This window comes from Zingiber officinale, chromosome 2B (genome assembly GCF_018446385.1).
Source record: "Zingiber officinale cultivar Zhangliang chromosome 2B, Zo_v1.1, whole genome shotgun sequence".
In the NCBI taxonomy this organism is placed as follows: Eukaryota; Viridiplantae; Streptophyta; class Magnoliopsida; order Zingiberales; family Zingiberaceae; genus Zingiber; species Zingiber officinale.
Genome location: NC_055989.1, coordinates 128,547,787 through 128,563,225, shown reverse-complemented (window position 1 = coordinate 128,563,225; position 15,439 = coordinate 128,547,787). Strand labels below are relative to the sequence as shown.

At 37.2% G+C, this 15,439-nt stretch overlaps 2 protein-coding genes across 3 annotated transcripts; one reads left to right on the top strand and one right to left on the bottom strand.

Moving 5' to 3' along the window:
- The first annotated feature begins 97 nt into the window (after positions 1-97).
- Positions 98-1,853, top strand: LOC122047127 (transcription factor bHLH84-like). Its single transcript, XM_042608198.1, has 5 exons — positions 98-952; positions 1,151-1,312; positions 1,422-1,487; positions 1,577-1,642; positions 1,717-1,853. Exons 1-5 carry the CDS (start codon positions 659-661, stop codon positions 1,813-1,815), a joined length of 687 nt encoding a protein of 228 aa, XP_042464132.1. The 5' UTR covers positions 98-658; the 3' UTR covers positions 1,816-1,853.
- Positions 1,854-1,981: 128 nt separating this feature from the next.
- On the bottom strand, positions 1,982-14,826 carry LOC122047126 (mitogen-activated protein kinase kinase kinase 5-like). 2 transcript variants are annotated; one of them, XM_042608196.1, is made up of 11 exons: positions 14,147-14,826; positions 11,975-12,619; positions 11,804-11,891; positions 11,508-11,570; positions 11,262-11,425; positions 9,226-9,301; positions 6,647-6,706; positions 4,400-4,519; positions 2,935-3,141; positions 2,778-2,854; positions 1,982-2,692 (listed from the first exon to the last, which is right to left on the bottom strand). In XM_042608196.1, the coding sequence occupies exons 1-11, from the start codon at positions 14,659-14,661 to the stop codon at positions 2,461-2,463; spliced, it is 2,247 nt and encodes a 748-aa protein (XP_042464130.1). In that variant the 5' UTR covers positions 14,662-14,826; the 3' UTR covers positions 1,982-2,460. The 2 variants fall into 2 exon arrangements, with proteins under 2 accessions (XP_042464130.1, XP_042464131.1); XM_042608197.1 differs by having other exon boundaries at positions 11,975-12,614; positions 14,147-14,285.
- Between the last annotated feature and the right edge of the window lie 613 nt (positions 14,827-15,439).

The window sequence follows — 15,439 nt, the reverse complement described above, 5'->3', positions numbered from 1 at the left end:
GTCATTTTCTATTTTTAGAAAACGCGTATTTTTTAGAAAATGGAAATGAAAAGCGCGCGTACCAAACGCATCCTAAGTATTTAGAATTTTTTTTTAAAAGATGAAGGGATTAAGAGAAATGTCTTATATCAAATATAAGTAGGATGATTAAAATAGAGGAAAATGTCAGATGTTTATGTAATTGTAAAATACCTCTAAACTTGAAAAAAAAAATATTCAGTTAGATCTATTATAATATGTAGAACTGAATGTTAGACTATGATTCGAACACATGCAAATAAGATAAACAAAACAAAAACAAAAAAACAATCTCTAGCTGTTGTACTTGAGATGTCAAAGAGTTCACACATTCCAGTTCTTGGAATCTCTGTCTCCATGATCATGCTCACCTCTTTCTTGTCTTCCATCCTTACTTTAATCAAAAACCCTACACCTACCCTCATTCAAAGCTTCTTGCCACAGTTGATCACAAGCCTCCTTCATCTCCCAATCATTTGTCATTCCATCATTATCCAATCAGCAACAAAGTCAATGGCCGACAGGAACAAGTTCTTAAATGGGTAAACTGCACCTCACTGAAGCATGCCTTTCACCTGTTTGTATAAATGCCTGAGCCACATTCCCTCTAAGCAAATACTTTAGAGAGGTGCCTAAAATAATGGCACATTCTTCTGAGCAAGATTATCGCCATGATACAGGCTTTAGGGTCCCATTTGTGCCATGGTCTCCACAGTTTGGCTATGATGGCTTTGATTATCTGAGTGAATCAGCCATGGATTGCTTTATGGAGGGATGCCAAACTCCAGAGCCAGCAATTTCTTCCACCTCTGCATTTGAGGATTTGGCTCATTTCATTTGTGACGATGCCATTAGCAATGAGATTGTTTCTGCTCCTCTTCATGATCAAATGCTTAAGACCAAGAGATCCAACAAGGCTCGAGTTTTGTCGAATGTAAGTGCGAAAAGCTCGAGCAATTATGAATGAAAATTGTGTGTATTCATGGCCTAAGGAGCTGGGTCTTGTTGACAGGCCTTTGCTAGATGTTGTCTGGCTTGACTTGCTTTTGTTTGATATATTTTTGTTTTCAAAATCAAGCTTAAGATCTTGATTATGGATTTACATGACTCGACTCGTATTAAAATATTGTAGGTGAAAAAGAGTGGAACTTCAAAGAGAGGCCCGAAGAGGACTAGGAGCCGCGTCGAGGAAGGCTGCAACGACAATGGCAACACTTACTTTCTCAATTCTTGCAGCTGCATCTCAGAGGATCAAGAAGAACCATCAACTAATCCCCAGAGTCTATATGCAAAGGTAACACTTCTTTCTTTTTCCATAACATTGACAAATCGGTATTATATCTTCGCGAAAAAGCTATTACTTGCGACATATTCTATTGCCAACTTCTATATTTTGAATACAGAAAAGGAGGGAAAGAATCAATGAGAGACTGAGAATTTTACAGAACCTGGTTCCTAATGGAACTAAAGTAAGCTTCAGAGACTGACTTCCAACTTCATAATGTATCGAAAAAAAGCGAACTTGGTAATCTAATTGATGCCATTTATGATTAAACAGGTTGACATTAGCACAATGCTGGAGGAAGCTGTCCACTATGTGAAGTTTTTACAGCTACAAATAAAAGTAAGTAAAACCAAAACTAACAATTAGAAGAGCATCCTTTTTCTATCTTATTCCTAAATGGGATCATGTTGCAGCTCTTGAGCTCAGATGAACTGTGGATGTATGCTCCAATAGCTTTTAATGGGGTCAACATAGGCCTTGATCTAAAGATTTCTCCACTGCAGAAACAATGATGGGAGACTCCATGAATGTAATGAGATCATATGTAAACTAAAACTTGAAAAGCACTAGATTCTTTTCATCAACTATGATGTGATTATGGCATATTTTATTCGAGTAATGAAATCCTCAGTGAAAATAAAGCAAAACTCTATGTTTGGTGGCAAGAAAACACAGTACTTGTACGATGACAACATTGTATATATAATGATGATGTACAACAATATGTGAGGTTTACATCCACAGTGTTGACCTTTATTCCTGATGTCGACAAAAATACACATTAGAGACGACACATCCCATCCCATCCCATCCATGTACTGGATGTACAAGTACAAGATTTCTTGTAACAATGAAGATCAACACTGCAACATGGAGCTTCATGTACCCATCCAACATTGCCCACAGTGCGGAGGATGCAGCCAGTTTATCAACACTTGACAAACCTTATTGGTTAGGGGTTGGTATTTACTTGGAGAAGAATCACGTGGTCGTTGATTTAGCATTAGCTCAACAGATGCTCTGAGGTTACTGATTGTTAGTCTTATGATGAATCCTAATATTCTTCAAATGACATTAGCCTCTTCAACTCCCTTCCTTAGACTTGGAAATCCTTCTTAATAGATAAGCCTCTTCATCAGGTGCATTGCGGCTCTACATCAGAAGTGGCTTTTGTCCTCCTTCACAAAAGGATTGAAGGATGCACGGGATTGAAAATTTCCAACATTGAACTGCACTTCAATCTGAGTATTTGCTGAAGAACCAGATCGAACTGGCACAGTGTAACTTGAATGAGGAGGGGATAAACTAGGAAAAACCTTGGCAGTGGAACAAGTAGAAAGATGGGAGGCAGCTGATTCAGGGAACTCCTTGTGAGAATGTTTGTTGTTGCTGTGAGTACAAGTAAAATCAGAGCTGTTTCCAGTACGATGTGATACGATAAAGATTTTACTTGAAAAATTCACAAAAGGATTACCCATTGAAGATCGGTTTCCTTTTAACGCATGGTTCGCTATTGGAGTTGCCTTTATCTTTTGGGTTTTTAGGATAACCCTGTCAGAACAAACATTTATGGAGCATTCTAAAGAATATGCAGGTAGAACTATTCATTGAAAAGAAGATCTGCGACTCACGAGTTTAATCCCTGCAAAAGCCTGGAGAGAACCATGAAGATTGTAGTGGTTCGCATTTTGCAGAAAGGGATGGTCAAGCAACATTTTGGCAGTTGGCCTCTCTGCAGGATTCCTATGAAAGCAACGTCGGAGAAAATCTTTGCCCTCACTCGACAATGTTTCAGGCATTGGTGGATCTTCAAGGAGGACCTTAAACATTGCTTGGGGCTGTTATCATACCAAACAAAACTAACTAATTCAGATTCAAGGAAAAGGAAGTACATCTATAGGAAAACAGAGCTTAGCACTTCACCTTTAACCTGCTAAGCTTTAGATATTTAGGTCTGACAATGGCAATAAGAAAGCAACTAATGGTGAATAGGGTTTCCATGGGATAAATATCCCTTTATTTGGTTGTTAAAAAAACCTTCAAATACTTATTCTCATGAAATGGTTGTTCTGAATTCAAAGGTAGTTATTTAATCCTTCAAATACCACATTCATTGGTTCCACTAGGTTAACCAATTGGGAGCTAGGCAGGTTAAGCAGATTGCAAGAGCAGGTTGCACTGACAAGCTGATTGACCTGATCAAGGTAAGCAGGTCGGTTGAACCTATTGGGGTGGGCAGGGTGATCGAGCCAGTTACGATGGACAAACCAAACCAAGCAAATGGGTCAAACAAACTGGTTAGACCAGACAGGCCTAGTGAGTTGATCGAGTCAGTTAGGTCAAGCTAGGCAAATGGATTAGGAGTGTCAGATGAGCCCTGTGGGCTAATTGCTTTGATTGGGATAGGTGGGCTAGTTAGGTTAGTCAGGTCGATTAGATTAGACAGATTAGTTGTGCTAGTTAGGGGTGTTAGGCTGCTTGGGTTGGACAAGCCAATTGTGCAAGATAACTTGGGCAGACCGGTCAGGTTGGTTGAGGGGCAGGCTAGTTTGGTTGGTAGGGACAGGCAGATTGGTTGGATAGGTTGAGATAGGCAAGCTTGTCGAGTTGGATTGATCAACCCAAACAAACTAGTAGAGTCATTTCAGAGTGCCACATTAGTTGGGTTAGATGAACCAATTGTGAAAGTCAGGTGACTGGCCCAAATGGCTGCTCAGGTCGGACAAGATTAAATGGAGTGGTTAGCCTGAATAGGACAATAGCATCAGATACACCAACTAGACCAGTCGAAATCAATACAATCAGGTTCGAGATGGACAGATTGATATGGTAAACCATGAAAAGAAAAAGTCAAACAAATTATTTATATAGGAATATTTATATTGTGTAAATTAATGTATTTCTTATAACATCCCTATCAAGCAAACACAAGAATATTATTCTATGTATATTCAATTCAATGAAACCAAAATAAAGAATAGTTCTATTCCCAACGAATAACTATATTATTCCTTGTCTATTCCATTTCATGAACCAAACACTTCATAGTCAACAAGCAACAGATGTAAAAAAAATTGAAATCAGAAGCATACAAACCCCATCTAGATTGCTCCATGGGTGCTTCCCTGTGAACATCTCAATGATTGTACAACCCAAACTCCAAATGTCAACAGCAAGATCATATCCAATTTCTTTGTTCGTAGTAGCCTGCAACATCTGCAATGGAAAACAGGTTCAAGGTGCAGAAGAGTTACATATTGGACAATTTCTTCAATCATTGAAATACACATTTAGAGTTTTTAAAAAAAAAAGATCTTTTGGTTTTAGGAGCTGTCAAGTGAATATTAACCGAGGAGTCAATTAGATGAGAAGCTAAAATTTCTGCAACCTTCTGCATCTGTTCAGAAGAAATTATCCACTGTAGAAAGATAAATAGGGTCCAGATGGAGGAGATTACCAAAACCATATGCTGAAGGAGCAAACTTAGTACTGATATGCAATTAATGTTTTGAGGAAATCAAATATAACCTTTCCAATTTCTGAAGTGTTACGGAAAGCACAACAATATAGGAAGCATATGCTCCAACCAAACACTGGCTTCTAACTACAAAAGAAAATCTAGATTTACTCTTAGAGCCTTCATTTAGCTAGAAGGAAAAAATGAGTGATGGATAACAGAGACGATGAATTTAAATTTTCATAATTTACACTGTTTAATGTTTATTCACATATTCTTAGAAAGAATGAACTTGGATGGATGAGATATACTTTTACTTACCATTTCAGTGCTACCCAACTTAAGCAGAAATTAAATACCTCTTACTATCAAGATATACTCATCCAAAACTCCTTTCAAATAATACCCATTTGTGACTCATCAGAACTGAACCACATCCTTAAGCCCCAACATTAAACTTGCAAGTGTGAAACTGGAAGAGTGCTTGGTCCAATTGGCAAACTGGGCAAGACAAGTGGGTCGGACAAGCTAGGCAATCGAGTGATCTAGCAAGGTTTGATGGTTGGTTGAGCCGATTAATCCAGCCACGCTGACCTAGTAGGTCGGACATACCAGCTGAATCAATCGAATTGGGCAGACTGGGAAAACTAAGTGGGCCTATCAATTTGATCGTGTCAGGTGGGTCAAGTGGCTCAGTCAGTTTGTGTGGGCTAAGCAGGATGGTCGGATCAAGTGGACAAGGTAAGCTAGTTAGTTTAGATGAGTCAGGTAGGCCAGTAGGTTTGAGTGAGCTAGACAAGCTAGGTGGCTTGGGTGGGTTAAGCAAGCAAGACAAGCAAAACAAGCTGGGAAAAACCAAGCGAACCAATTGATCCAAGTGGGTCAGGCAGCAGCTCAAACAACTGATCAATTCGAATAGGCCAATCGATCTTGAGGTTCGAGCAGTCCAATGAGGTAGATCGGTGTGGGCAAACCAAACTAGATGATTGATCCATACAAAGTCAAGCGAGCAGGGAAATGTTGTGTGCATAGATAAATTTGGGTGAATTGAATGAACTGAGCATGCTGAATGAACCAAGCAGAACATATGCGCAAGTTAAACATCCCTTTCCAACCCTAAGAGTAAGTGAACATAAGAATAAATTAAATAATATCGATGCATCTAAACTAATCCATCCCTCCATTTTTTTTCATCTTGGGATAAACTAGCCCTTGGATTATTTGAAGACAATTGGAAATGGCCTCCTCTCTCCTAGCAGGTTATGTGTGTTATCCATTCTTTTGCTTCTATTCAGGCTGTTGCTGCATAAGATGGAAGTCAATGCCTTAACACTAGTTCCTTCAACTTCTCATGTATTTATGCTCAAACAGTTTGCCATCCCAGAAAAGGTATTAATGTTTCTGCTGTGCCCATCACCATAAGCCAATTCAGGTAGAATGATTTTGCCTCAAATTACAAAGTTCAGGAGCTTTGACCAAATATAGCGAAAAACAACCTTAAGTATTTATTATCCTATTCATCTACACAAGCCTGTCAAAGGTGCAACCTTGCAAAAACTTACAAGAACCAAACTCAACTGCAGTTGATGTTTACTCATATTAGATATAATATAGATTTTGAGAGTAGTTGACCTGACCTAGTGGGATAAGGCTTGGTTGTTGATGTATAGATTTTGACAGTAAAGACACTGCTTTTCTACAGTTAAACAGAGCAACTCCTATGTTTATGCCAGCAAATTCAGTATCACCAAGCAGAAAAAAAAAAGATAATTATCAAAAAACGCCACCAATTGAAGAATTTATACAAGTTGAAACTACTAAATAGAAGCAAAAAATGAATTATGTTGCTGGAGAAGAAAAAAAAAAGAAGGAAAAAAGAAATATACCTCTGGAGCCATCCAAAATGGTGAACCCTTCAAGGAAAGGGTTCGTGCTGCTCCACTTAACTGATTAAAGAAAAACAGTCAAATTATAAACATTAGCTAATGTGTCACATAGCATCTCATTAACTGTGTAAATTTATTCAATAAACCAGGACTCAAATTCTAACTGTAGTTTGGTATGAGAGTGACCAACATTTTTCCTTAATTTTGGATTTTGTCGAGTAGCTCAAATTATATCCTTAATTTGGGCTTCACCTCTTAGTAGTTGAAAAGATGAAGATATATGATTACTGTTTTATTCAAACCATTCTAGTTATCTCTGAATTGTGAAAGAATGAGTTTCTTTGTGCAATGTGGTTCAAGTTCTCCACGTTGCACCAGTGACATCAAATATAGTTGGACACCCTTGATCAGCTACCTCTTTCTATTGTCACCTTAGAAATTTCCTTGTTATCTTTGCCTTCTCATCCAACTCAAATCCTTGATATTTTACTCCCTGATCCCTAGGGTTATAACATTGATATGATTTCAATATTGCATTTACAAAAGTAATCCACAACAAGTTTTATGTTAATCCACAACCGGGACAAATTTTAACATTTAAGAAGATGAAAATTCTTGACCATGATGTTTGCACAATGAAAAGAAGTCAACAACAGTAAATAGTCAATTTTTATTCCAACAAAGTCATGCAGATTAGGTTTTCCTGCTCTTCCTACTCTTAAAATATTTTTATCATGTTTTAAAATCTTACCACACTGTTTTGCTATATCTTTTGCTTCCCATTTCACAAATATTTCTTATTAATGTTTGTCTTCCATAATTTCAAAGTTAGATTTGAGCATAAATTTGGGCCAAATTAAATCTAAAAACTGGATTTTTAAAAAATAATGTATCTATCATGTTTTAGATAAATTATAATTTTTTCAAGGTACAACTTGTATGCTTTATATTTCTATGTAACTATTTTCATTTAATTTATATTTTTGTTTTATACCAATTTTATTTTAAATAGATAATAGAATTTTAATATCTACATTGTGATATTTTTATTTGTAGATCATTTTTATGTTTTGATGTTCTTAGTTTTTGTGGTTTTATTATTTATTTTTTTTAAATCAGAACTTTGAAGATAAACATCATTGGCCCAAATGAAGCAAGTGAGTTAAAACATGTCATACCAAACCACCAAATAGTTTAAGAAACTATTCTTAAAAAAATGTCAGTTAAGGAATAAGTCACTTTTCAGGTTTAAACGGCTTCAGTTAAGTAATAAGTCACTTTTCACATTCAAACGGCTTCTATGAAAGAAAAAGGACAGCCTAGTGCACGAAACTCCCATCAATATGGTCCTGGGGAAGGATTGTACGCAGTACAATGCATTGCAAGAGGCTTTTTTCGTAACTTGAACCCGTGACCACTAAGTCACACTGCAACAACTTTACCGCTGCATCAAAACTCCCCTTCAAATAGCTTCCATATTGGCCAAAATCTTTTTCATTTGACCACTACCAAAGTAAATATTTTTTCCAGGATATTATTTTTATTTTGAGTCTTACATAGAACCAGAATATTCATTTGTTTAAATAAGAGAATATTTGAAGAGATTTTTTTTCTCAATCACTATTCCGCAATCTGCACTTAGTGTTACATCCATGGTTTAAAGTGTCATGCTGAGACGGTCAAAACGGGTGAAACATCTTGTTCCGTCTAGCGATCGGCACCGGCACGACCCCCGCACCAGACCCACAACAATTGCGACGTGTTGCATGACCTCGTGGCCACAACGAGGGGTCGCTCGACCCTGCAACAGTAGCGGAGGGGTTGCATAACCCTTCCGCTGCCTCCGCGAAGGCGTGGCACAACCTTGCGGCCGTTGCAGAGGGGGTCAGACGACCACCGCGGTCACGCCGAAGGAGTCACGCAATCCCCACGGCCATGGCTGAAGGGTCACGCAACCCCGCGGCAGCGCTGAAGTCGCATGACCTCATGAGTGGTGTCAGATTTTGTATTTTTTTAATTAAACTTAGGTTAATTATTTTAATCAACTCCTAACTATGATGGAGATAATCTAAAGAGGCTTTATTAAACCCTAATAAAATTATCTAATTAATTTTATTTTTAATTTATTTTAATTTAAATATTATAATAAAAATTTTATTTATTTATTTATCTATTTTCATATCTTTTCCTTTTTTTAAAGATTATTTTTTATATTATTTATTTTTTAAATATTTATGTTAAATATTTTATTTTTTAATTAGTATATTTTATATTTAAAAAATATCGAAACCATATCGGCACGACACGATACGATACCGAAACCGTATCGTTCCGGTCCAAAACCGAAACCTCAGCACGGGTCAAAATTTTAAACCTTGGTTACATCTGACAAAAACAAATTGTATATTGAGAATTGACTGGAACAGCAACCAGAAAACATAGATACTTCCATGATGTCAAATAATTTACCCTCCAAAAAGAACAGAAAATAGATTTTAAATTATAAAGCACATATCAGAAAGACTATGATTCTTGGTGTACAAATTGTAGCTCAATTATAATCATAAAAATAAGCTTACGTGTTTTGCCATCCCAAAATCAGCAAGCTTGACAACGCCATTCACATCAACAAGCAAATTTGCCCCTTTGATATCTCTGTAGGAATGAACTACTGATTAGAGTTACATGTCTAAATAATGCACTGTTTCCCTGATCAAAAATGGCATACATTAAAGATTTCCTTTAACAATTATATATACTGTGAAGTTACTAGTGACATATAGATCTAGGAACTTAATTTGTGTCCATAAATTGAAATACAGGAACCATCAAACGTTGGCTGTCTTAGACAAAAAAAGGAGCACATACTGGGCTTTTGCTTTCTAAGCCAAAATTTGCACCTTGCTAGCAACAGAAGGTTCAACTTCTCTTTTTGTATGAAATGTTGTTAAAATCATAACAGATGGAATATTAAAAAAAAAAAAGCAACATACTTCTTGATTTATACAGTAAGTTGATTAAAATTTGAACAGGATAAAAATGTATATATGTGAACAAATTGTATGCCAGATTGCAACAGTATGTGCAACTCCATCTCTTCAAAATGAAAGAATAGATGATCAAAAAGTAAGTCCCCAATTAATTCTTTTTTTTTCTAGCAGCCTGGTGCACGAAGCTCCCGCCATGCGGGGTCCCGGGGAAGGATCCATTGTACGCAGTCTTACCCTGCTTTTTGCAAGAGGTTGTTTCCAGTAAGTCCCCAATTAATCATTTTAAAAATAATGATGTCGTGCTAATAGATAAACGCTTGTGGAAATGACATCATCAAAGTTTTCATCGATGAGCAGTAGAATCACTAAGAAATTAGTTCCCTGCACGCAATCTATACTGCAAATGTTCATGATAGTGCATAGGTGAGAAAAGAAAAAGGATCAAGTTTCTGGCCTTTGGTGGATAGGAGTCCATGATATTATATGTTTTGTTTTAGGATATAATTACTCCATGAGAAAGTGGGACAAAGGAAAATGAAACATCTTAATTACAAGACTTAACCAGAGCACAAAATAGATATAGGAGCAAAAAAGGAAAATGGGCAACATGACAAAAGACATGCACGTAGCATGCCATGTTAACACTGCAATATAACCTGCAGCATAAAAAGGCCCCATGTAAACAGATCCATAATTCCATTTATGTTAGTGAGTTTCAGTAAATGGCCATTGAGATTGTTATAATTATTTATTCTTGCACTTGAAGATTTACATTTTTATTCTAGGTTAGAATAACTAGCCTGACATTGCAATAAAGTAATTTTGTTTAGTAATGAAAAATCCCCAGAGATAAAAATAGTTCTGAGATATTTCTCATCATACCTAACCTATTTAGTTCAAGACCCTTGATTAACCTTGTACCTTTAAACCAAATCTACAAGTAATCTCCTCTGCTTTACCCACCTCACACTGTTTTTCAAGAAATAACAGAAACCATAATCCACTTCACTTTCCCTGGCGTTATTCTATATTACATGTTAATCACAATAGTTCATCTCATTCAACCCAAGATCCTTGTACTGAACAACAAATGCAAGCACTCTTTTGGGTGGTCTCCATGTCCAGGCCTTGAACTATAACATGAAAAACATTCTCCTTAATCTTGTTTTCTCAGGATCAGAGGTTCCAGTGTTCTCAACAAAATTGACCTCAATCTTGATTCAATCCATCAGAATTTGCTAAAGAATCTAACTCATTTGTTGAATGACCTCCATGAGATCAACTCTAGTATGTATTTTTTTAGCATCATTTTCTACATATATCATGTAAGTTTAGAAGGTAAAAAGAAGGAAGTAAATATATCAGAATAGTTTTGACAATCATGGTAACAAAGCATCATGAAAAAAAAAATCACATAGAAGAAACATCAACAATTAAGTTCACGCAAAATAAAAAAACTAAATTGTGAATTTGTGAGCTGCCATACAATCTCTTGGGGGTATAGCAAAATAAATAAATAAAATATTTATTTTCAAAACAATTAAGGGTGAACAAAGTTCACCCAAAATATAATAAAGGAACCACCAGATATATGTAATGAGATTCACCAGCATCAGAAAACTGACCTGTGCACGATGTTTTTACTATGCAAGTAAATCAACCCATTCAAAATATGACGGGTAAAATTGCGCACCACTGATTCAGTCATAGCTCCACAATGCTGTCGAACATACTTATTAATTGAGCCAGGGTGGACATACTCTAAATAAATGTACAGCTGATCCTCAATCTGCATATCCAAAACCAAATTCTTAAATAAAGATGTGAAAAGGAAAGATAAAAGATTAAGGATAACTATAAACAAAGCTCACTGTTTCTGTGCCATAGTATTGAACGATATTAGGATGCTTAAATTGACTGAGAAACTTTATTTCCTGAAGGAAATGGGAAACAAAGGTTAATCAATTAATCAGTCACAAATAATCAATGTCATTGAAGAATTGGAAATATTAGCTGATTAGGGAAGAGGACATGCGGTTGAGACAAGGCCATTAATGTCTATGGAATTAGCTAACTTTGCACAGAGCATGAAAAACCCAATGAGAAGGTAATATATGGTTTACAAAATAAGTAGATATATATGCAACATGTGATATTGAGAACTAACCTGTTCCAACTGCTTCAAGCATTCAGCTGATTTGGGATCATCAGGAATTATATTTACTTCTTTCATCGCACATAAAGCACCAGTGTGTCTGTTAAAGTGTATAAATTACATAAAAAGGAAAAGAAGAAAAGAACTAAATACCAACTATAAAAGAACACAAATGTGCTGTACCTGTTAGTGGCTTCATAAACATTACCAAAAGTTCCACTTCCAAGTAGTTTTCCTTTCTGCCACTGATTAGTCTTGTGTGGCACCTCTGCTTTTGCTGCACTTTGATGAGAAAAAGTTGATTGTGAAGGAGGAGATGCCCCAGGAGGGAGAGGAAGTGGGTGCACTTCTACGTTACCACCATTATCATGTTGTCTAGACGAGCTCTCTGGGAACTTCTTTGTGTGCAAGGGTGAAGGAGGCCCACTAGGATTTCTAGATTTTGATATATTATCTTTAGTGTTTGGACTAGAAAATGGAGAAATTTCAGGACTATGAATCATCTTATCAGGTGATGTCTTTGACAGAAGAGCTGTCACCAGACCCATGGTAGAGATCTCTGGTGCTGATGACACTTTAAGGCCTGTATTGCCATTGCCAGAAGACAAAGAGTCTGCACTACTCAATCTCCTGGGGCTACGTATAGGACTAGCAATAGGGCTTGCAAAATCACCAATTGCAACAGTTTTAGCAGGAATCTTCAGTCTGAAGTTCATAGTACTGGAAGAATTTGGATTTGGGAATTCTTTCCTCCGGTAACTAATTGTTGTCAGATTTGATGGTTTGTCAACATGCTGTCTACTCTGTGGATTAGTCTGGCAAGCTAACCTTTGCAGTGTAACAAATGCAAGTCAGCAACATTTCCTCGATATCAAAATCAAAAGAACAAAGGAAAATAAGAAAAATATTTCCTATGTAATAAAAACATTTCTTACAACAGATAAAAAAATTATATATTCAGTAATTATCAAATAATATGCTTTTGAAGATCATACAAAGTTTGTAGAATAAAGGGTTTCAATAGCGACAAGCAGTGAAAACAAACAAACAGAATGTTAGAATAATTTTTTAGGTTAGTGTCAATGTATGTCAATTGCAATACTAGAGTGATGTTGGGTGATGTATAACCTTAAAAGAGAACAGCTAAAACTTAAGATGTCTATCCTCTTTTTTTATTTTCTCATATTTCTTTGAATTGTCTTTTTTCTTTTCCTTTTTTTTTCTACATTCCAGAAACATACCAGTAGGGCTGGCTGACATTAAACATAGTTACAAATGTTCACAACCACCTCAAGGCAGCTAAAAACTGTAATCTTTGACTTAAAAAACAACTTACTGCTTGAATGATTTTTAGTAACAAGGCAATCCCTCTAAAACCAATACTATTTTTAATAAAGAGTATCAAGGGTGAAATTTATGCTTTGAATAGTATACAAGGACTCAATGGGGGCATTAAATTGTTGGGATAACAATGTCTTGGGAGAGAGCAATTTTATCCAAAGGCTAGGGGAAACTAGTAACTTGGGTATTTAAATGCCATTATAGTGTGATTTATCTCCTAATTCTAAGTAAAACTGGAAATATATGCACTGAAATGTTCCATTGAAATGGATGTACATTTTGTTGGAAATCAAAGGAAGGGAGATTCAGTACGCCATACACCAGCAATTGGTAATCTTTTTCTTTCACATCTCAGCAATTCACTACTATTAAAGTTAGATTTTAAATAACTATTCCTCTTCCTCAAAAAATGATTTTAAATAACAAGATAAGTGTAAATTTACTTTTACTTCCAGAGAATCATGCTGTACAAAAAAAAGAACAATGAATCTTTTGTTTCTAATACTATAATATCCTCAGACTAAGAAAATTTCCCCAGCATGTCCTCTCATAGAGACACCACAGAAGTGATATGCCAATACTCACAATCATAACATCAAAGTTATTACAGAAATAGTAGCACTGGTACAAAATATTTAGTAAGAGTGAGGTAGAAAAACAAACATCTATTCTCTTCAAGCACCTCGCAGTTATTGAAAAACGTTGACAAATGCTAAAAATATGCCAACAGAAGGAAGCAATAAGAAGTAGGCATCCTAAGAAGCAAGATTCCAATATCAACGTTAGGAACGTTAAGAACCTCAAGGTCCTCCAAAATTTTAGAGAATGCAAATCATTTCCTTCATAAGGTTTTGCATAAATGTTTTTCCATTGTTTACCATTAGGACTAAAAGGAAAAGCAACCAAGATTTCGTATAAAGATAATAATTTGCAAGGCAAAAAAAAAAAAATGATGCCCAAGGATCCCTTAATTACACATCTCAAGGAAAGAAATTTAGCAAGCAAAAATAATACCTTCCTACTGAAAACAGGGTCGAGGGCTCGGCGGTCGTTCCATTCCCGTCACCTTCGGTCCTGCCCGAATTCTCCCACGGAGAGGGAGGGCGTCCCGCCGAATGCCGCGGAGAGGATCCCAAATCCTGGTCCGAGGCCGAAGCTCGGGAAGCAGCGGGAAGGGGGAGCGGGCGCGGCAACAGCATGGGCGAGGACGCGCAACGGGAGGGTAGGGTGTCGAGATTTCTGGTGGCACCAGGCATGTCCCTGGAACTCGAGCATTCGTGCGCGGCAGCCTCGAGGGCCAAGGCATCGATTTCGATGTCGGTGAGGTGGCGGAGCTTGCGCTGGCGGGTGAGCTGGGGATCTCTGTCCCGGCTGCTCCAAGGGAAGAGGCAGGAATCCTTGGACCAGCCCTTGCTCATCGGAGGAGAGGAAGAAGACGAAGTTGATAAAGCGAAGGAAGGGGGGGAGGAGAGGATACCGTTGCTGTTGCTCTTCCACCAAGGCATGACAAGGACAGAGGCGGAGGACATGGGTGGCGAGAGAGCAGGGTAGGTTAGCACGGAAGAAGGTGGAAACCCTTACCCTAGAAGTCGCCCATGGGAAGAAGAGGAGGAGGAGGAGGAGGAGGCGGTGGTGGTGGCGGAGATCGACGACGAGGAGGAGGAAATGAGCGGGAGGGGCCCCATGTCTCTCGGACACGCGGCTTCCGAAGACGAGTTCTTATTACGTGTTCTTGATTTTGACTTGGAAATTTTGACTTTCATGTCGTATCGCCTTTGTCTATCAATATTAATCATATCGGCCGATTTATTGCGTGTCGCGAGATATTGAGCAAAACCAAAACAAATTATAGCAAATCGGAAAAAAAATAATAATTTATATTAAAAGACAAGTGAAATTAAACAAAAATGTAGTATTTTTAGTTTCTTATCCAATTTTTAAAAAGTTTGCTTAATGAAATATTTAAGATTTATTTTTAAAACTATCAAAAATATATAAATTAAGAATAAATATTATTTTTATCATATTTTAAAACGTAAATTGCAAGGTGTTTATAGACATGTGGCAAAAGGTAATTCGCTCGCCCCAGCGCCCCGTCAATCCGTCTCTATGTCAACACGAAGGAGGTAAATCACGGGTGGCTATTAGCCATTAGGTACAGGAAAGTCCTAGTTGAGGCTAAGCAAAGAAAGTCTGGTCGAGTGGATTGGACAAAGAAGTCCTGATTGAGTGGATTGGGCAAAGAAGTCCTAGTCGAGTGGACTGGGCAAAGAAGTCCTAGTCGAATGGACACTGACAGAATACTTG